Source organism: Neurospora tetraspora, assembly GCF_033439725.1.
Source record: "Neurospora tetraspora strain CBS 560.94 chromosome Unknown B0H65scaffold_7, whole genome shotgun sequence".
Lineage (NCBI taxonomy): Eukaryota > Fungi > Ascomycota > Sordariomycetes > Sordariales > Sordariaceae > Neurospora > Neurospora tetraspora.
In genome coordinates, this window is record NW_026944389.1 from 1,745,134 (window position 1) to 1,766,659 (window position 21,526).

Genomic DNA, 21,526 nt, shown 5'->3' on the forward strand with positions numbered 1-21,526 from the left:
CTCTACCTAGGTCCAGCAGTGCAGCACTCCATTCAGTGTCTACCTTATAAAGTGTAGTGTGCCTACCCTCGACCTCCATCCATCCCTCCTTGGACCTCCTTATCCGTCCTCGCTGCCTTGCCTTGGCTCGCCTCGCCTTCCACTTAGGAAGTGCTCAACCGTCCATCAACAACCACCACGACGCATCCGTTGCATCGTCATACTGGCATGCCAGCAGCATTTTAGTCTTCCGGATCCCATCCCGTCGTCCTCCCTCTCTCTCTCTCTCCCCCCGCTCTCCCGCTGCCGACACCGACACCGACACCGTCACCGTCAGACATTAGTATTGCCAGGAGCATCTTTACCTTTAAGTAATCCATCTCCCAGCGTCGCCATCGGTCCGCCGGGCCCAACACCGCCACCATGAACGACGAAGACAAGGTCCACGACATTTCCAAGAAGATCGAGCGCGAAAAGGCTCTGATCAATGCTGCGCAGGCCATGCGCCAGCAGACAAACAATGAGCAGGTCCGCTCCAAGCTCGACACCCAGATGCGCGAAGGGAGGAGGAATCTCGAGTTCTTCGAGGAGAAGCTGCGCGAACTGCAGATGAGGAGACTCGGCCATGGCGTCGACAACATGTCGCTCGGTGCCAGCCCAATGTCCGGCTCCCACCGACAGTCCGTCGACGACTTCGAGGGCCACGGCGCCCCCTCTCCTCCTACCAAGGATGGCGGACGCGGCCACAGCTCCCACCAGAGTCAGGGCAGCGGTCCTCTGATGCCCGCCTCTGGCCCTTACCCCGGTGGTCCTCCTGATTCTACTGTTCCGCGGGCGCGTCCTAATTATACGAGGCTCGGTAAGTTGGACATGTCCCTTGGACCAATAGAGGTTTCTTTTAACTGACGACGACGGTACTACAGATCTAATCAAGTTCGATACCCCACATCTTGGACCTCGCATCCAGCTGATGCTGTCCCAAATTCAGTTCAAGCTTAACGTGGAAGAACAATACCTAAAGGGCATTGAGAAGATGGTACAGCTCTACCAGATGGAAGGTGATAAGAAGAGCAAGCTTGACGCTGCCGCCAAGCGTGTCGAAAGTAAACAAAAGATTGTCCTCTTGAAGCAGGCACTCAAGAGATATGAAGAGTTGCACATCGACATCGATGTTGATGGTCCAGATGGTACGATCCCTTCCCGCCCTCATGCTGCTTGCGCAAGTACGCTTTTTGCTAACTTTGGATAATTATAGACGACAGCATCAACCTGCCAGCCCTTAGGAAACCCCTGAGCGGTACTCTTTCTATTCGTATTTTGGCTGTAAAGGATGTCGACCATGCGCCCCTTGGTCGTTTCGCGCGCTCCCCCGAAACATTCATCGCTGTTAAGGCCGAAGATATAGTTGTTGCACGCACACGACCCTCGCGAAACGACAGGTGGGAAGCCGAATTCCATACTTTCCCGGTCGACCAGGCGAACGAAATCGAGTTTACGGTTTATGATAAGCCCAGCGAGCATCCCGTGCCTATCGCCATGCTCTGGGTCCGAATCTCGGACATCGTTGAGGAACTTCGCCGGAAGAAGATCGAGGCCGAAATGACGTCCGCAGGTTGGGTTTCGGCGGACCGCGTTGGCTCCAGAGCTCCTCCGCCGCAATTCCCAATGGGCACCCAGAGTCCTCAGTTTGCGGCACCGCCAACATCCCCTGGATCGCAGGAGCAAAACACCATGATCCCACCCCAGGCGCCTCCGCCATCCCAAGTTGTTTCACAGCCAGTAGATGGTTGGTTCAACCTGGAGCCTTATGGCCAGGTCCACCTCAGTTTCAACTTCATCAAGGGGGCTCGTCCTCAGGGCATGGACAGGCTGGGTCGCAAGGGTGCCGTCCGCCAGCGCAAGGAGGAAGTCCACGAAATGTACGGACACAAGTTTGTCCAGAAGCAGTTCTACAACATCATGCGCTGTGCGCTGTGCGGCGATTTCCTCAAGTATTCCGCTGGTATGCAGTGCGAGGACTGCAAGTACACTTGCCATACCAAGTGCTACACCAGCGTTGTTACCAAGTGTATCAGCAAGAGTAATGCCGAGACTGATCCTGACGAGGAAAAGATCAATCACCGCATCCCTCATCGCTTCATTCCTTTCTCCAACCTTACCGCCAACTGGTGCTGCCACTGCGGTTACATGCTACCAATTGGATCCAAGAAGAACTCAAGGAAATGCTCAGGTATGTTTAGTTTTCCACTGTTTTGGAGGCCGATATGCTGACGATTATGACAGAATGTGCTCTTACAGCCCACGCGCAATGCGTGCATCTTGTTCCTGACTTCTGTGGCATGTCTATGGCTGTCGCCAACCAGATCTTGGAGGGTATGCGAACGCAGAAGAAGACTCATAAGGACAAGGCGTCCTCGATGAGTGAGCGTACCCTTAGGCCGGGAAGCAAAACCTCCATCTCGTCCGGGTCGATTGCTCAGACATCGACGTATAGTGGTTCGACTGCTTATACGTCTATCGCTTCGCCTGAAGCAACCGAGGCTGCCAAGCTCATGTACAGCCAAACAACACCCAGGCCAGCCGGCCCCGACAGGACCTCTACCAGCTCGACAACCGCCTCGGCGGCTGCGGCTGCGGCTATGGCACCAAAGCATAGCTCTCAGCATTCGCACGCCGGTTCGATACCCGACTTTGGTGGAAACTACGGTGGTTCTCCCGGCTATGGGCGTCCGGAATCTCGGGACGACGAGTACTCCGCCCAGCAGCAGCAAGGACATGGCTCGCCGCAGCAACGGAAGTATAACCCGGCGGACTATGCTAATATCGACGCCTACTCGAGCCCACCTCAGGCTCGTCCCCAACAGCAGCAGCAGCAGCAATCACCCCAGCAGGTCTCACCAATGTATCAGCAGAATCCTCAGACGCCTATTGCCAAGCCTCAGCCTGTGGCGCCATCCTATGATAACCAGGTGGTACCGTCCGCCTCCGGAGTGCCAGTTCCGACTAAGAAGCCGCTGCCATCGGCCACTGACCCCGGCACGGGTATGAGAATCGGTCTTGACCATTTCAACTTCCTCGCTGTGCTTGGTAAGGGCAACTTCGGCAAGGTCATGCTTGCTGAGACCAAGAAGAGCCGGAAGTTGTATGCCATTAAGGTGTTGAAGAAGGAGTTCATCATCGAGAACGACGAAGTGGAAAGCATCAGGTCGGAGAAGCGCGTCTTCTTGATTGCCAACCGCGAACGTCACCCCTTCCTCACGAACCTCCATGCCTGCTTCCAGACGGAGACCAGAGTCTACTTCGTCATGGAGTACATTAGCGGTGGTGATTTGATGTTGCACATTCAGCGTGGAATGTTCGGCACAAAGCGTGCTCAGTAAGTTGCCCCTTTGTGTCTTTTGAAAATACAGCAATAACTAACTGGCTTAGGTTCTACGCTGCTGAGGTCTGTTTGGCACTCAAGTACTTCCACGAGAACGGTGTCATTTACCGTGACCTGAAGCTTGATAACATTCTCTTGACTCTTGACGGACACATCAAGATTGCAGACTATGGTCTGTGTAAGGAGGACATGTGGTACGGCTCGACCACTAGCACCTTCTGCGGTACTCCCGAGTTCATGGCCCCCGAGATTCTCTTGGACAAGAAGTACGGCCGCGCTGTGGACTGGTGGGCGTTTGGCGTTCTGATATACCAGATGCTACTCCAGCAGTCCCCCTTCCGCGGTGAAGACGAGGACGAAATCTACGACGCCATTCTGGCCGACGAGCCGCTTTACCCGATCCACATGCCTAGAGACAGCGTGTCGATCCTGCAGAAGCTGCTCACGCGCGAGCCTGACCAGCGTCTGGGCAGCGGCCCGACCGACGCTCAGGAGATCATGTCGCAACCCTTTTTCAGGAACATCAACTGGGATGACATCTACCACAAGCGTGTGCAGCCGCCCTTCCTGCCGCAGATTAAGAGCGCGACGGATACGAGCAACTTCGATAGCGAATTTACTAGTGTCACTCCGGTGCTCACGCCCGTTCAGTCAGGTATGTTTTATCACATCACAATCCTAATACCAGCGTTCTCATGACTAACCTGACCCGTTTTTTACAGTCCTCTCTCAAGCCATGCAGGAAGAGTTCAGGGGTTTCTCCTACACGGCCGACTTTGACTAAATAAGCGTTTTTTTTTTTTGTTCAAGTCAATTGGCGGTGTGCTAGTATTGTTGGAGGATTAATACGCACCAAACTTGGGTGCGCGGCGAGAAACGTAGTGTGACGATGATGGTATAAAAAAGGAGAAGAATTGGAACCACAAGGCGGGACCAAGGTTGTGGTGTTGGGTTGAACGTTGGGAAGAAGATCTAATAGTTATTGAACACTAGTTATTATCCTATAGAAAGAGAAAGAAGAACAAGCGAAATGATGAAAGCCTTTCGGTTCGGGGTTTGGAAGTTGTTGAAGAATTGAGAGTTGTGGCGGCGCACTCGCACGAAAGAGAAGGTTGCTTTTTTTTCGCTTTAAACACTGGTCCGGTCTTTACTTACATCTCGAAGTCAGCGTTGTTTGAGATACCATTCTGGAAGAGTTCAGTTTGCTATTAAGGGGTCGGTCGGGTGCCTGGTGCGAAGTCAGAAGATGACGATTATTGTACACTAGATGAGTAGTAGATTGTGTCCTTTTTAGTCTAATTCCTCCTTCCCCAGTGCTTTTTGTCCGAAGTCTCTTTCTTCTAAAGATACCAATTATATACGAAAGATGAGTGAGAGTTGTTTATGTATATATACAAGAAAGAAATATGTCTGTCTATATACATGATCATCATCATCGTTCATCAACAACGTACAGATAAAGAAGAGAAAGAAAATAATTTTCATCCGCCACAACATCATACAACAACAACAACAACAACAACATACAACCACAATCAGCAACCAACCAACCAAGCAAACCAGCGTTCTAGTAAAAAGCCGCCCGCTCCCTTGCTCCCTTCAAAATGCAGCCAATTTTATCTAGCAAAACATGAAAACCCGCCCGCCAAAAAGCTCTAGAATACTTGATCGAAAAAATCACATCAGATCAAATCAAATCAAGCCTTCCCGCTACCTACACCACTCCTCAAAACGAAAAACGCAACGCTAGCAACCACCGCCGCACCCGTCGCCGCGCTCTCCAGCGCCAGCAGCGACACGTCCCGCATCTTGACGTCTATCCTCCTGTCGCTGTAGAGGTCCACGACGGCGGCCTTGATCTGTTGAGGATCAGAGAGCGTTTGTTGCCATTTCTGGGCGGTTTGCTTCCATGTTAGTGGTGCTGGTTGGGGCTCTTCTTGTGTCTCTGGTATTTGTTGTTGGTGTTGTGCTGCTTCTTCAGCAGCCTCCTCGGCGGCAGCGGCTATGAACTCGGCTGCTAGATCCATTTCTCCTTCTTCTGTTTCAGCAGCAGTTCCTGAGGAGGTGGTAGAAGTGGAGGAGGAACCAGAAGAAGAAGAAGTAGAAGCCAACGCCTGAATCTCCCTTTCCTGCTCCATCAACCTCGTCAAATGCGCCATCTCCCTCAACCCACTCGCCTCCAGCGCCTGCCGCACCTGTCCCAACTCATGTCTGACCTCGTCAATCACCCCCTTTTCGTTTTCGGCGATCCCCTTCATCAACCTCTTCCTTCGCCACGGCTCGGCAACGAACTGCAATACCAGAAACAACAGCACGTTCACCCCCATCAGTCCCCACGTGCCCCACGTCGACTGCCGCCGGATTCTATCGCTCCAGATTTGTTCCTCGTGGTACCGTTTTAAGATGCCGGCGTTCAAGTCGGCGGAGAGTCGCGACTCTTCGGTTTCAGCCTCGGTTAACTCCTGCGCCGCTTGCGCCACTTGCGCTTCTAATTCGTGATCCAATCTGTACAGACTGGTGAACCGCTCGAGATCAAGCGGGTTCCATGTGTCCTTGCGCGCGAGCAGGGTGGTCACCTCGCGCTGCGTCGAGGCGCGGTGCATGGTGAGACTCTTGTAATTGTGTCGGGCGTCGCGCAAGCGGGATTGGGCTTGTCCGTGGGCGACTTCCAGCTCGGCGTTTTGCCGCTTGATTTGCTCAATGGCGCTGTAGCCGGTCAGGTCGTTGAGGGTTTGGGTGGCGGTCAGGAGACGGGTCTGGAAGTTGTCCATTATGGTGGAGAAGCGGGCGGCGAGGCGGGCGCGGTGGGCTTCGGTGCGCGAGGGGAGTTCGGGTTGGGTTGGGTCATTGTTGCCGTTTTCGGTGGTGGTTTCTGAAGCCGATTCGGACGGGTTGGCGGCGCTGTCGCTAGCGGAGGTGGTGGGCTCGGACTCGGGAGACTTGGACGTCTCGGACTCGGAAGCAGCTGTTGGTCTTTCTGTTTCGGGCTTGGTGGCATCGGCGGTGGTGTCTTCTTTTGCCGACTCTGAAGGCGACGCCTCGGCTTGGGCCTGGGGAGGTGGTGGCATGAAGAAGACATTGGAGGACTCGGTCTCCTTGTTGTCCTTATTCTCGGTGGTGTCTTTGGGAGGTTGGGTCGAGAAGAAAAGTCGGCCGTCGCGAATGGAGAGGCGGAGGGTGCCCTGGCGCATGCATATCGAGGGGTTTATCGGTCTTCGTGGTACGGGAGCGAATTGGGAGAGAGGACGACCGGATGATAATGCGCCGGTGCCCCTCCACGAGGAAGGGCGCACAGCTAGCCGGATAGCTGTGGTGGAAGACATTATGATTTGTATGAGAGAGTTAAAGAGAGAGTGGGTGACCGAACCCAGACCAGACGGCGGGGAAGAGGAGAGATCTGGGTCAGTTGCAACGAGCGAGTGTTGCTGTCGGAGCTGTTGTCGAAGGTGGACGTCGTCGGCGGTTGGATGCGGTCGAGTGGTGCCAGCAATCGCGCGACTTGGGACTTGGGACTTGGGGGAATTGCCGGCAACTTGAGGAGGAACCGGCAGCCGGAGGAGGGGAGCTGTCGAGCCAATTCCAACTGGTCAATCCCACTTTCTTCCAATTCCATCCCAAGTCCACCCAATCGGCCCCACCAAGCCGGCTATTCTGCCGTCCGATATCCCCTTAAGCCCCCTCACCGCCTTGCACGTTGGAGTTGAGAATAACGTCATCAGACAACCCTAACCCTTTCTTCCTTTTAGCACTCAGGGACTATCCCCGTTTGGGTATCACGACCAAAACAAAGCCCCTGAATCCCTCGTCGTTGACGATGACCAAGGGGCCCAAGTCGACGTGATACACCCCTCGTCCGGAAGGGGTCCGGCATCACCAGTATGCGGACACTTTACTCCAAGGAGACTCGCAGTGACGTTTCCCGTCCGATGTTTGACGCACTTGTCTAAATTCTCCAAGGTTCCGTCACCCGGTAGTTCGGGAGTTGTCGCCCGTCCCTCGGCCTTGTCTCCTCGGTGGTCGAAACCTTCATCATGGGTTTCCTCTTCCTTTCAAGATTTTTGCGTTAGAGACCCAGAGCTCATGGATTTTCTCTTGGCTTGGGAAAAAAAAATCCTATTTGGCAGTTTCCATCCGGTGATTCCGGTCTTCCGTTCCGTCCCTTTGCGGGCAACATTAACTCTCAATCTATCCTTTTATAATTGCTCATTACTTTACATAGGGAATGCAGGTCAATCATTTCTTCATGCTGCATGCCGCGCTGGCTGCAGCTCAGCTTTCAGGACCTGGGGATGATGGCACACCAAGCAGAGACAATGTCTTGACTGCAAAAGCGGAAGGAGGAGGTCCTGCAGCGGTCACGCCCTCGAGTCTGCATACCGACTACAGTTCGTTGAACACCATCTCAAACCCAGATACAACCGCCAAGGTCGATCCGAACACAGCGGTAGAAACACCAATACCAAATAACCCTCCCGATTCAGAAGCCGGCCTTCCCGTGGGATCTACAGGGGGGGGATCACCACAGTTTCTGGAGTCAAATCAACCAGCTCCAGTTCCAGTTCCAGTTCTAGAACCAGTTCAGTCAGAGATAGCACCTCCCGAAGTTTTTGCCCAAATTCCAGAGCTGGCCGCGTCACCTGCAACCGAGACGGCTGGAATTGTCACATCTGATTCACCAGGCAGCACTATCGCTACTACACCACTCGTTACTCCAAATCAGCCTACGCCTTTCGCTTCCGTTCCTGTCGAAAGCCTGACGCAAACACCTACAGTAACTCCATCTCCAGCTGAAGCCACCAAAGCAGCCATTCTCGCCGTGCCCGACTCCTCATCCCAGGTCTCAGTCTCAGACATACAATCGCCATCTGCGTCAATATCCGACCCCAACCCCAGCTCTCTTTCAAGCGCCTCACCATCCGCCACGGCAGTAACAACCGAAACCGCAATCCCAGCAGCACCATCAACCACTTTTCTCTCGGTCATCACTTCATCCACCACCGATCCTGCTCTTGGGTTTATCGCATTCGCCACGGACTCCTCGGCATCTTCTTCACTCCCCTCCTCACTCACAACAACCCCATCACCAGCCCCCTCCTCCTCATCCCTTTCCTCCACCACCTCCACCTCCACCACCGATCAACCCGCAATGGCCTCCAACACCGCCATTGACGCCGCCTCCTTGCAACCAGCGACTACATCCTACCCTCACTCCTCAAACGAGTACCTCTCCTCCCAAGCCAAAGTCGCCATTGCACTCGTCTCAGTGGTAGGGGTATTAGCCGTCATGGCAGTTATTGGCTACGTGCTTTGGCATATGAGGATGCGGGATGCGCGGTTGGAGCGGAATCGACGAGCAGCATTGGCGCGGGGGGTTGGGGGTGCAGGGAAAGGAGGAAACGGAGTAGCACAGAGGCATAAGCGAAACCTAAGTGTGGAAGAAAAGATGAAGCAGACTTTAGAAAGGGAGCATGACGTCCCGCTGGATATTGGGAAACTTCAGGCGGAGGAGCATGGAAACCCCACGGATGGAAGAGCTGTGAATCGGTTCAGTACCATCAGGGAGAGCAGCGAGGAGAGCGAGGACAGCCAGGGAAGTGGAAATCAGCAGCGTTTCTACAGGAACAATGAGCCTTTGGCTGTCATGGCGGCGCCCATGCCCCTGGGTGAGGACTCGGACGGTATGGCTATGGCTGGTCAGAAAGAGGTTGGTGTTGGATACGGACTCGGGAGGAGTGAAAGTCAAGAAAGCGAGGAGAGTCATTATAGCGAAGGGGGTCAAGATGAATTTGGGAGGAGCGAGACTTTGGAAGGTCAGCGAGGTCGGTATGTGCATGAAAGAAGCGAAAGCCTGCGCAGTCAATGGAGCGCTGTGGAGGGCTACTACGGGATAGAAAGGTTGGAGACGGAGGTACAAGGGCAAGGGGCGGAGAGTGGCTCAGCGGGTGATGCTGGTGCTAGTGCGGGAGCGTTGGTGTCGGAGGAGACGTTGGTGAAAACGGAGTCGAATGCCTCGACGTCGTCGGGCCGGTCAGGGGAAACCATTGGAAAGGCATTTTGAATAGTCCACTTAGACTCGGTAAACCACCCCCCGCCGCCGTCATGGATGTTGCTTTGCGATGTCAGAACTCATTCAACCTTGACGGATTCTTTCCACGTCCTTGATCTTCCATCATACAAACTGGGCCTCTCGCATGCGAAGTGTTTGCAGACGTTTTGGAAGCCGCGTCCCAGTCATTGAGCCGTAGTGGGAAGGCGTGGTCAAGGCGTGATTGTCCAGATTTCGTTTGCATTGTTATCGGCAAACAGCCCCGAGCGGAGCATTGCCGGCATCTCGTGGATTGCTGCAGGAAGACACGTTGAGGACATGGCCAGATGACCTACCATGAAGACGGAATCAAAACCATGACGGAATTGGTGGAAACGCGACTTCGATATTCACATCGTTGTCTTGAGTTACATTGACTTGTACCTGTACCATTTCTCTCGTCAGATGGCAGACACGATCAGGTACCTACCAGTAACGGTTGATGGCATGGTATCCATCTCCCCACGATGGGAAGTGACTACCGAGCATGAGAGTGACGTGAGATACCTCCTTGCTGTAACTCGGTCGCCTTCTCGGAAGGTTGTAGGGACTGAACCTTCCTCTTTTATAAAGGCAGTGCCAACTCCCAAGGAAAGAGTGCCTCGATACACTCACACTGACACCATTCATCACATCCTACTACCACTCGAAACCAAGCCTACTAGTTCCATCTCGTTCACATCATTCTTTCCATCTACACCACGGCCAAGATGGCCTCGCCTGTGGTTACACGTCCAGCTCTGGGCTTCGAAGTTGACCTGGGAAAACTCTACGACTCCCGCACCGATACCTTCCTCCCTCACTCGCTCTTCAAAGAGACACCAGCCAATGCAGTTGACTCTAAGGCAAAGGTCAATTCGACTGCCAAACTCAGCAAGGCAACCACGTTCCGCCAGAAGCTTGCTGATCTTGGTATTGGAACCGAACTCGGAGCCAGCATTCTTGCAGGTCTTTCTCCCATTGACGGCTGTGGCCTGTACTTGACCGACCATCACAAAAGTCCCGGCGATGTTGCCCATTCTTCCTTGCATTATACAATCACGACGGTTGACGAGGAGCTCAATCTCACTGCCAGTGGTGTGAAGGACCTCATCATACCCGACGTTCTCGATAGCGCCAACGCGACCCACGTGGTCACTGGCATCACCTGGGGTGCTCAATTCATCGTCACAGCCCGCACCAAAGCCGACGACCCAACCCAACTCGCTCGTCTCCAGCAATGCCTCGACAAGGAGCTTGAGTGTCTGCTACAGGCTGCCCTCGAAGCCACTCATGTCATCGAGTTTTCTTCAACGGAGCTAGTCCAATACGGCCCGTCGAAGGAAATAGTTCAGTATGACGACGGTAACGGCATCTTTCATGACAGCACTTTGTCAGTTCTGGACAATGGTCTCACAGGTGATTCACGGCCGCTGGCTGCCCCATCTTCGACTGCCTTCATCTATGACCTTCGCAGCCGCCTCCACGCCACCAATGATGCCAAGGGAAAGCCTATCCAGTACACTCTTATGCCCGTGTCGCTGCTATCTATGCTTCGCCTCATCGACATCCAACATCAGCCTGTCATTCACCAACCCAACGTTGATTACCTGACGTACTTCATTCAGTTCCTTGACGACTGGGCAGATGCACAACAAAAGTTCAACAACTACGTTGCCCGATGCAATGAGTGCCCCACGGCTATTCCGCCCGATCACTTGCGTCTCATTGTGAGCAAGCTCCGCCCCGTCAAGACCGATGAGTTTGCGTTCAAAGCAAGCTTTGCAGAAGCTCTCAAAGACGTCCGTTATGGCAAAGCGAACGAAGACAGTCTGCGCGATTTGCTTGTAGGGGTCGAGGGCAGTGAGTTGTCACCTGAAAAGCTCCGCTCCATTGCAATCCACCGTGGAACACTTGATTTCAAGGATCAGATGAGCAGCCTGGGAGCGACGTACATCGGCTACGGCTCGACTTCTCCGACGACGATTCTCTCACGCGGGAACTTCGATGACGCGTTTGTCCTCAACTTCAACAGCAGTCTACGGAATTCCCCCGAGTGGGATGAGACAATTCACCTCTTCGAGGAGCTCTCTTCCTTTCAAGGCAACCGGATATTACTCCTTGCTGTCGATTGCGATGCTGCCGGGCACCTCTTGGATAAAGTCTTCATCAGCCAATATCGGAGCGGCCGTGTTTTCATTGAGGATCTACTGGAACATCGCAAGATCCTGGCATCCAACTGCATCATGCAATATGACCAAGAGTGGCTGGATAGCTCCGTCAATACCAAGCCAGTTCAACGACGTCCTGTCAAGGTCCCCTGTCCTCGTCAGGGTTGTGATCAGACCTTGCATTGCCAGTGGATTTGTGCTTTGTGCCGTTCACTTGTCGAGTACGGCCATGTTGATGACCGTCTTTACTGTGACTGCGGAGCTACTCCATTCGACCATTGGGACTTCAAGTGTCAAGACCGCAGACACGGGTCAAGATGGACACGGTACGAACGTCCTGTGCTCTCTCAACTCCTCAACAACCTGAAGCCCTTCGATGAATTGAACATATTGGTTCTGGGCGAGACTGGCGTGGGAAAGTCGACATGGATCAACGCGTTTGTCAATTACCTGAGCTACGACACTCTTGAGGATGCTCTACAGGCGGATGACTTGAAGTGGGTGATACCCTGCTCCTTCAGTACTCAGCTTAAGGACGACTCAGATGGGAGAGGCAAGTTTGTTCAGAAGGATATAAAGATCGGGTCCAGCAAAAGTGAGCATGATGGAGCTCGTGGGCAGTCAGCCACCCAGTCAACTGCCGTGTACACTGTTGATATTGACAACACAAGAGTCCGACTCATTGACACGCCTGGCATCGGCGACACCAGAGGCTTGGAACAGGATAACAAGAACATGGCTGACATTCTTCATGTCCTTCGCACATACAAGCAACTTCACGGAATCTTGATTCTTCTCAAGCCAAATGCTTCACGGCTGACGGTTATGTTCCGATTCTGCATCAAGCAACTCTTGACCCAGCTGCACCGTAACGCAGCCACCAACATTGTCTTTGGATTCACCAACACCCGTGGCTCGAACTACAAACCAGGCGACACCTTCAAACCTCTGGAGGCCCTTCTAGCAACTACACCACGGTGCAGCTAGGGCTGTATGAGCACAATGTGTACTGCTTTGACTCGGAGAGTTTTCGCTATCTCGCTGCTCAGAAGAAAGGCATTGACATGGGCCTCATCGAAGACAACATGCGAAGCTGGGAATACTCCATCGCCGAGTGTAAGCGACTTGTCAAGTACGTCGGGGAACTTGCGCCTCACAACGTCCGCAGCACAATCAACCTCAATGAGACTCGTGACCTGATCATCAAGTTGACGGAGCCAATGGCGCTTATTGCCCAAAAGATTGCAAGTAGCATTGCGGTCAACAATGATCAAATCAAAGAACTCCAGTCCGCAAAGCTTTCCAGAGATGAGCTCGAGAAAAGTCTCTATGTCCAACGCGAGAGCGTCGAGTCGTATGAGGTGGATGCACCTCGTACAATTTGTACCCATCACGATTGCGTTGAGGTACGGAGCGACTTCCAAGGACGTGATGAGACCGTGGTTGTCTACAAACAAATGTGCCACAAGCCCTGCGGCCTTGGAAACCAAGTCAAGAGAAATACGAAGGGGGATGATGCACTAAAGGACTGCTGGGCCATTCTGGACAGCGGTTTCTGTAAGATTTGTGGGCATCATTATATGGACCACATGCACATACTACGACTATCGATCCATGACTTACAGGTACGAGGACAAAAACATCGCACAGGATCTCATCAAGTGGGCGACAAAACTCGAGCTTAAGCAAAAGGCCATCGACATGCGCGAGGAGGCAGTGGCGGAGTTCGAGCTCGAGTACGCCCAAGTCCAAGAGGCAGCCATTCAGTTCGGATTCTTTCTCAAGCGCCACGCCATTGAACCTTACAACGATGCCACCATCGAGTATGTTGACCATTTGATCAACCAGGAGCGTCTCAAGATCAAGAGCGGAGGCAAGAAGGACACTCTGGACATGCTCGAAAAGTACAGAGCAGAACACATCCAGAAAGTCAAGGTCCTCACCGAGGCCATGGACAGGGGCGATTCGGACCGCGTCGGTGTTCGGCAGCTCATCGACAGTTTGTACGGCCTGCCACACTTTGGCGAAGACCTTCGGAAAATTGTCACGGTCAACGAGAAAGCTGCCGAGGGCTCGTTTCGGGAGCGATCATACAACGTGTCGGCTGGGTCACACTGGAAGGGGACAAGCAAGAAGTTGACAGCGCGCCGAAAGAAGGAGGAAAGCAGGCTGATGACCATGTCCAACCGATTCGCTCCGCTGGCTTCGATGTCCGGGCATGGTCATGTAACTGCCGGCTATCCATACGAAGTTGTCCATGTCTCGAATGAAGGGCGACTCAGGAGTGAAGGAAGCCAGGTGCCGCATCACGAGGTTGTCCATGTCTCGCATGAGGGCAGACTAGGAGGGGAGAGGGATCCGACGGCGATGGAGGTGGACTCTCACTGGGATCCCACCGTTGCGATTCGGCTGCAAGCTTCAAGGCTTGCTCGCTTTCTTGGGTTCGGTGGTAATGCTTCTGGGTGATGTGTTTTCCTAGCAAATGGTGGTGTAGTGTGTAGTGGATTTCTTTTGGATGATGAGACTTTGGAGAATAATTTTTGTGACGTTGGTATAAGAGTTGTTTGTCCCATATTGAAACATGATAGATAGAATGCAAATTGACATCGACTTTTGGGAACCAAAACACCACCTTGTGGACGGTTGGATATCGAAAGGCGAGGAATCGATTTAGTAAAAATGATGTGTGATCAAATTCGAATCCTGCCAGCCCCTTCATTTACTCTGCGTTCTTGATCGATGCTGATATGTTGCCGTCGTGGACCAATTTCTCCCGACTCTACACAACCCATTGCAGAGCTGTTCAGCTTCCAGCTTCCAAATGAGCGTTGAGATATTATCACAGCGGTCACTAGGTCACCTCAACCTGCTTCAACCACCCCAGTCAGATTAAAAAGTCCCCTCTGAGGGTTACGACTGAAGCTGAACACCCTCCCCCCTCCCTGACCTCAACTCCTCAACAACTTGCTTCAACCACCAAACATGTATCCTCACATCGTCCGTAAGTTCCGGATGGAAACTCGTTCCGAAAACGTTCCCCTGGCGCACAGCAACGATATCTTCTCCTTTTCCCGTCCCTTGCGGCTTTGGGTAAGTGCCCAAGATCTCAACCTGCTCTGCCCTCTGCTTTTCCGAGGCAGAAGAGCTGGATGTGATAATCTCCTCCACAACCGGCGCGCGGATAAACACGCCCCTGAACGGCTTCTCCTCTTCTAGGAAAGGCAACCGCAAATCCCCCACAAAACTCTGGATCTGCGTGCCGTACCGGTTCCGCAGCACCTTGACGTCCAGCCCGCCGATGAGTTCTTGTCCGCCTTGTTTGGTCGCTGAGGCGGCGGAGGCGAGCATGACTAGGCCGGCGCAGGTGCCCCATGTTGGTTTGCGTTGGACTCTGTTGGTGTGGTGGGATGGGTTAGTGTTTTTTTTGTTTTTTTTTGTTTGCTATGGGGGGAAGGAGGGGGGGAGGAAAGAGGGAAGTGGAAGTGGGTTGAGGAAAGAGAAGAAAGAGGAAAGGCAACAAAGAGGTACTTACTTGACAAATTCCCGTAGCGGGTCAAGCAACCCCAGGCGTCTGGCAACAATAGCCATGGTGGTGCTTTCTCCTCCCGGGAGAATAAGGGCGTCGCATTGCGAGAGTTGGGCGGTAGTGCGGACTTGGATGAAGGTGAATTGTGGTGTTGGTGTCGGGGATTCTGTTGATTGTGACGATAGTTGGGTAGCTGCTTTTTGGAGGAGGGAGATGTGCTCGATTACGCCGCCTTGGAGGGCTAGGACGCCGACTGTTATTTGTTGGGGGGTTACGGCGTCGACAGTCATTGCGTCTGTGTCTGGGTTCGAGGGAGGTATGTGGTGGTTTGATGTGATGTGCTGTTCTGGGTCAATGGAGCGACGAATACTATGGTCGGTTATCAAACCCGGTGGGATGTGGTGGTTGAGTGATGACTGTCAAAGACGGCCGGCGATATCGGAATATCTTTGTAAGTGATAAGGGAACTTCAGCAGTCGGGTATGGTATGTTTCCTTCCGTATCGGAGTCCAAAATTTGTGTAGACTTGGATGATGACTCTTTGATGGGTCGGCTACTGTAACCTTGTTGTGTTACTCAGGAATCACTGTAGTTTAAAAGAAAGATGTTGATATCACCGAACCCCAAAGCCGAACATAGGCGGCGATGGTAGTATCGTCGGGTAATGGGATTGATGTTGCCACTCGGGGGGGTCTGTGCAATGATCGCGCCCTGGTATCACTAAGCGGCAGGTGCAGAGCGGGAAGCGGGACGAGCGGGAATCTCCTGTCAGGGAAGGTCTGTTGGAGGCGAGTCATACACACACACGGCTAACCGATCAATGTCCGTGAACTCCCGTCCTCTTCCTCCATTTCTGGAGGAGTCTGATCGGCACAGGAGGGGGGGTCCGTAAACCGGAACTGACTCACTGTGTAAGAGCAAATCGGTGTTGATCCCACATTTTCGACTCGTCTCAGCGAATCTGTAGTGTACTGTAGAGGTACCGCAAAGACTCACTCAAGTCGGATTTATCCTCACGTTGTACAGCCAATCACATCTGATGAAAGACTTGCATGCTGACGCCTCAACGGGGCATGCAGCCCAGCAAACCAAATAATTGGCAAAAATAGTGTGGGGATAAATCCGACTGAGTGAGACTTGGCGGGTATCATATCCCCGCGGAATAAGCAACTCCCCCACAAGGCGAGCTCGTTTTTTGGTTGCCATTGCCAAGCATCTTCCAACCGAGGAATACGAGCCCGTTAAGGCGACTGTGTAAACGGTCAGGGCGACTGTGTGGGGCCATACAAAAGTCGAAAGTCGGCCATGCCAAGACCACCAGAATTCCAAAGCTTGGCATCGAGTCTCCGCGCTACAACTATTACTAGAATTATTATTTTAGAAGCGCAACAACAACGCTCAAAACTCAACCTTTTCGTAACGAGAAAGACATATTCACACGCGGGGGCCTCTCACCGGCCCCCTACACCCCCGGAACTAACCCTAACACCTAACCCTAACACTAACCTGGATTGCCGGCGGTGACTTACACCTTTCAGCAGGCCTGTCTCCACACAGTCGCCCTAACGGGTTGTACAGTCGCGTTAACGGGCTCGGAGGAATAAGCAAAGTTTGAGGGAAATATCCATTCAGCATCGAGGAAGGAGGAAGCGACGTAGAATGTAAGCGAGGGGTTACAGAGAAATTTTTGTTGGTGCAGGAACGATGCTCAGCCGAACGTTCGTGCCGTCTCTGCGTGTCTGCTTTCCCAATTGTCAGTCAGTCAGAATTCCGGATCAGATGACGACAGAATATGTGAGGCGGCAGATACCCAAAGCGGATATCTGGTTCGCTTTGATTGGCTTCCAACAAGCTCAAAACATGAAACTCGACGATCGATCGACGCTGGTAGCTGGATGGTTGACAGCCGAAACAAAAGACAAAAGAAGATAGAGTTGCCGAGTGTCGGTTCAGACAGAGAGATGACTAACACATGACAGTGACTCCATATGGATCCGAAGCGAAAGACTGCCCGGGCAACGCCGGGATCAACGGGTCTCGGACCTCTCCTCTCCATCGGACCTTTACTTCCTACGGCACTTTTCAGTCCAAGAGGTTGCAGTTGCCGACCACACTACTGCAATGCCCGTGGGGAAATAATGTAGGATGTCGTCGTCTTGGCGAGGAAACTGCGAGGGTCTTGAGGGTCCAGATCGTCCGATATAGGCGCACACCCAGAGTCCCAGTACCTTCCGTTTTCCCCTCAAGCCCTGAGTCATCAACGTAATGTCATTGCGCTTCAAAAAGTCTATTTCCACGACCTGTGACCGTGACCAGTTGCTGTGATAGAAACAAAACATCAAGAAACAAAGCCTTGGTCGTGAACCTGATCGAGTCTCATCAACCAAATTCTTCACTCTTACCTTTACCACATCTCTCACCTTGCGAGCTTGCGCGTTACACATCTTACCTCACAAACAAACATCACACTCAAAATGGCCTCCACATCCACCACCAACGGCGACGACTTCCTCGTCAAAGCCGGTCTCGCCCAAATGCTCAAAGGCGGCGTGATCATGGACGTGACCACCCCCGCCGAGGCTCGCATCGCCGAAGAAGCCGGCGCCTGCGCCGTCATGGCTCTCGAGCGCATCCCCTCGGACATCCGCGCCGCCGGCGGCGTCGCCCGCATGTCCAACCCTTCCATGATCAAGGAGATCCAAGCCGCGGTCACCATCCCCGTCATGGCCAAGGCGCGCATCGGCCACGTGGTCGAGTGCCGCATTCTCGAGCAGCTGGGCGTCGACTACGTCGACGAGAGCGAGGTGTTGACTCCGGCCGATGACCAGTTCCATGTCCAGAAGGACGGGTTCAAGATTCCGTTTGTTTGCGGGTGCAGGAACTTGGGCGAGGCGCTCAGGAGAATCAAGGAGGGCGCGGCCATGATTCGGACCAAGGGCGAGGCCGGCACTGGAGATGTCGTCGAGGCGGTGAAGCATATCAGGACGGTCAACGCGGAGATTGCCCAGGCTAAGGCGGCGCTGGCGAGTGGCGGCGAGCTGGCGGTGGCGAAGATGGCGAGGGAGATTGGGGCCGATGTTGAGTTGCTTAAGAAGACGGCGGAGCTGGGCAGACTGCCGGTGGTCAACTTTGCGGCGGGCGGTGTGGCGACGCCGGCGGATGCGGCGCTCATGATGGAATTTGGGTGCGATGGTGTTTTTGTGGGTAGTGGTATCTTTAAGGATGCGAAGACTCCTGAACATGCGCTGCAGAGGGCGAGGGCGATTGTTAAGGCCGTGGCTCACTGGAATGATTATGGTGCGTTGGTGGAGGCGTGCATTGAGCATGGCGAGGCTATGAAGGGTATTAGCAACGCGGGTATGAAGCCGGAGGAGAGAATGGCTGGAAGGGGTTGGTAGAGAGTGGAAGGATGTGGTGTTGTTGATGGCATGTTTGGTGTGATATAAAAGCACAGTTAAAAGGGGGTTCGGAACGGCACCCGGGAGATGGTTTGAGTTGCAACCCTGAGGAGCTTCCGCCGTTAGTTACACGTTATGAATGTGACGAGATATTTGTTGTAGCCATGGCTCTATTACCTACCGTAAAAAGTCGGGAAAATACCTACGGATTTCAGGCGTGCAGAAAATTCCCTTTCTGTGCCACATATCTGTCGTGTCCAAGCAGTCAGAGCTGCTTGCTTGCCTCAGAATTGGGGATTTCTTAGAGAATCGTACAGTCTGTTGCATTGATTCTACCTACTAGTAAAGCATGAGGTATGTAGCCGAGTCAGGGAATTTTCTGCACACCTGAAATCCGGATTTCCCGTTTTTACGGTAGGTTAAAAACAAAGACCTGGAGTGCTGGCAGAGGGATTTTGAGATCGTCGCGTGACAGTCTGTGCCGACTGGACTTGACATGAGAGAGATCCGATCTCCTTTGACCTCTTTTCTTCTCTGGTATATAACCCGTTTCTTTTCCATTTCCCCTGCTTTATCTGAAATTGTATCGAGACTGGTTTTCCACTGCCATAGATAGTCTTCGAGGCGTTATTACCCACCTCAACAGGGAACTTCATCCGACATCTCAAAGCCATCGTGCTGGTATTGAACAGAACAAATAGAACCTGATTATGGTACCATCCGACCTTTGTGCATGGTCAACGGACGTTATAAAGCCAGGTAAATCAAAAGCGCGCATAAATATGTGCCATGTACCATTAGTCAGAACTGAGACCGTTTCAGCAGCCAGCATTGAACGTTGCAGTTCATGCTTCTGCTCAACAACACCGCGAATCTCCCCGAACTGCAAACTCCTGTCGCTCTGCCTTGGCTTCTTCAACACCAACCCGAAGCCCCCTCATCCAGCTCTCCGAACCAGGCCTCGGCATACTAAGGCTCTTCATCCTCATCGTCCGACTCCAAGTCCGGATCCGGCACCTGTAAATCCGACGGCAACGGCGGCATCATTTCCACATTGGTCGGCTGAAGCGGCGGCGGCTGATGTTCAGGCGGGATGAGCGTATACGGCAAGTTCGTCGGGAGACCCTGGGCAGCCGCCTCGGCCGCCGCCTTCCTCTCGTCCTCCCTCTTGATCTTGGCCAGCATGTTGCGTACATCGCTCTTCTTGACATACTGATACTTGTCCCCGAACGAGATGCGGATCCCAATCGTCAGCTGCCTCAGGGTGCACTGGGCATCGCGGTGCATGATCTTGAGCCAGCGGGCGCCGTCCTGCTCGATCTTGCGGAACTGGGCGGGCACGTTGACGCCCGGTTGCTCGCCCGTAAAGGGTTCGTGGTTGTGCTCGGCGCACTGGACCACCACGCGCCACTTGTCGTCGTACGGCCACGCTTTCTCCTGGACGGCTTTCATCTTCATCGGACACCCCGTCTTGGTCGACCGTGATTGTCGGATCCCCCGGCTGTGAGAGGTGTACGTCTTGCCGCCCTTGGAGCAGCAGAGGTTGTACCGCCGGTAGTGGCCGTCCGGGTCCCGGTTGAGAGAGGACACGATCACGCAGGCGTAGCCTTGCGACCGCGTGAAGGCCTTGAGGTCCGTCTGGAGCGCTTCGAAGGTGGGATACAACCGGTCTTGGGGAGGGGGCAGGAGGGCCATCTGGAAGTTGGGTCGGGCCGGCTGTCCCTGTTGTTGCTGGCCGGACGGGCCCGGTTGGCCCTGCTGTTGGGCTTGCTGGCCATGGGGTTGCTGCTGGGACTGTGGTTGCTGCTGTTGGCCTTGCTGAGTGCCAGTAGCATTTTGGGTCTGGATGGGTTGAAGTTGCTGCTGAGTGTATTGAGTCTGCTGGTGTTGATGGATAGCTGAATTACCCTGGGCTTGGGGCTGCTGTTGGAAGTTTTGATACTGGTGCAATTGTTGCTGTTGTTGCTGCATTTGCTGTTGCATTTGAGGCTGGGCCGGCTGAGGAGTCATCTGCAGCTGATGCTGGTGCTGGCCCATGGCCGCCGTCTTGGGCTGTCCTCTAGGCATCGTGGGTGATGGACAATATGATGGACAATTCAATGCCCTGGATGATGGCAACAAGATGCGTGTTTAGACAGTGCTCTTAGAGCCCTTGACGTGACCGCTTTGGGTGGTGACAAAGCGTGCGTGCGCGTCTACAAGAAGGAAAGGCAACGCGCTTGGGTTCGTATGTGCCAAGATGCATCACCGCTATTTAGACTTTCGGCTGCGGGTAAATTTCCATATTGCCAACTGGTGCGGTATCTTATCGTTCACGTAACAGCTGTTTTCGGACCGGCAAACCTTCTGCTTTCCATTCGTACCCCTGAACGGATCCAATGGTTTCTGGGTTCCCTCGTTCTTTCCAACGACACTATTCTTCATCAACTCTGCGATTTCGAAGCTCAGGCTGCCCATTGAGATTCTCATCATGAGGGTCTGTTTGATAAAGACCACTGTTGCATCATGCCGAGTCATCTGTTTTGCAGATGTGAGATGACAGTTGCGTGCAGTGGTGCAATGTAAGATACTGTACCTGCACGTATCTTCATCCGCTCGCAGTGGCAGCTGCTGCATTCAGGTTTGTCTTTTCTCAAAGATGGCAAACGCTCTTGCCTCGCGATCGAACATTTGAACCAGCATTTCGGGGATTTCGGGGCCAAAGATGTTCGACTCCCCTTTCTCTCGCGAGACTTCAGTTTTTTTTCATCAATCTTTTGACAAAGGTACCGTCTCTCTACACCATCCGCCGTTCACGCCAATCAATGCTTGCTCCCGATTGTCTTGAAAACTCGCCCTTCCAACGCAACCCTACTGTGATGGCTATATCGCAAAGACTCGCAATATCCGAAACCCAAATCTTTGACAGGTTCTCCCTTTTGGCCACACGTGCCCTGCGGTTATTGCCCGTCTTTGCGGTGTATCAGCTTGACTACATATCTCTCTGCTGATACTACCGGTTGACGG

The 21,526-nt window shown here is 53.3% G+C and overlaps 7 protein-coding genes across 7 annotated transcripts; 4 read left to right on the top strand and 3 right to left on the bottom strand.

Moving 5' to 3' along the window:
* Positions 1 to 241: 241 nt before the first annotated feature.
* B0H65DRAFT_290257 (HR1 rho-binding repeat-containing protein) lies at positions 242 to 1,394 on the top strand. The gene is made up of 3 exons (XM_062823000.1): positions 242 to 838; positions 903 to 1,166; positions 1,242 to 1,394. The coding sequence occupies exons 1-3, from the start codon at positions 403 to 405 to the stop codon at positions 1,271 to 1,273; spliced, it is 732 nt and encodes a 243-aa protein (XP_062678461.1). The 5' UTR covers positions 242 to 402; the 3' UTR covers positions 1,274 to 1,394.
* B0H65DRAFT_290247 (uncharacterized protein) lies at positions 1,395 to 3,686 on the top strand. The gene is made up of 3 exons (XM_062822999.1): positions 1,395 to 2,209; positions 2,263 to 3,355; positions 3,425 to 3,686. Exons 1-3 carry the CDS (start codon positions 1,516 to 1,518, stop codon positions 3,477 to 3,479), a joined length of 1,842 nt encoding a protein of 613 aa, XP_062678462.1. The 5' UTR covers positions 1,395 to 1,515; the 3' UTR covers positions 3,480 to 3,686.
* Positions 3,687 to 4,803: 1,117 nt separating this feature from the next.
* Positions 4,804 to 6,932, bottom strand: B0H65DRAFT_475411 (sensitive to high expression protein 9-like protein, mitochondrial). The gene has a single exon (XM_062827308.1). The coding sequence runs from the start codon at positions 6,682 to 6,684 to the stop codon at positions 5,059 to 5,061; it is 1,626 nt and encodes a 541-aa protein (XP_062678463.1). The 5' UTR covers positions 6,685 to 6,932; the 3' UTR covers positions 4,804 to 5,058.
* Positions 6,933 to 7,604: 672 nt separating this feature from the next.
* On the top strand, positions 7,605 to 14,062 carry B0H65DRAFT_445329 (uncharacterized protein; the record flags this gene model as incomplete). The annotated part of the gene is made up of 4 exons (XM_062825737.1): positions 7,605 to 9,065; positions 10,112 to 12,573; positions 12,624 to 13,221; positions 13,247 to 14,062. 4 exons carry the CDS (start codon positions 7,605 to 7,607, stop codon positions 14,060 to 14,062), a joined length of 5,337 nt encoding a protein of 1,778 aa, XP_062678464.1.
* Positions 14,063 to 14,284: 222 nt separating this feature from the next.
* On the bottom strand, positions 14,285 to 15,563 carry B0H65DRAFT_290302 (PdxT/SNO family). Its single transcript, XM_062823001.1, has 2 exons — positions 15,129 to 15,563; positions 14,285 to 14,987 (listed from the first exon to the last, which is right to left on the bottom strand). Exons 1-2 carry the CDS (start codon positions 15,410 to 15,412, stop codon positions 14,507 to 14,509), a joined length of 765 nt encoding a protein of 254 aa, XP_062678465.1. The 5' UTR covers positions 15,413 to 15,563; the 3' UTR covers positions 14,285 to 14,506.
* Positions 15,564 to 17,387: 1,824 nt separating this feature from the next.
* On the top strand, positions 17,388 to 18,796 carry B0H65DRAFT_290327 (putative pyridoxine biosynthesis protein pdx-1). Its single transcript, XM_062823002.1, has one exon. The coding sequence runs from the start codon at positions 17,597 to 17,599 to the stop codon at positions 18,518 to 18,520; it is 924 nt and encodes a 307-aa protein (XP_062678466.1). The 5' UTR covers positions 17,388 to 17,596; the 3' UTR covers positions 18,521 to 18,796.
* A 489-nt stretch (positions 18,797 to 19,285) lies between these two features.
* Positions 19,286 to 20,748, bottom strand: B0H65DRAFT_290504 (uncharacterized protein). Its single transcript, XM_062823003.1, has one exon. The coding sequence runs from the start codon at positions 20,585 to 20,587 to the stop codon at positions 19,490 to 19,492; it is 1,098 nt and encodes a 365-aa protein (XP_062678467.1). The 5' UTR covers positions 20,588 to 20,748; the 3' UTR covers positions 19,286 to 19,489.
* Between the last annotated feature and the right edge of the window lie 778 nt (positions 20,749 to 21,526).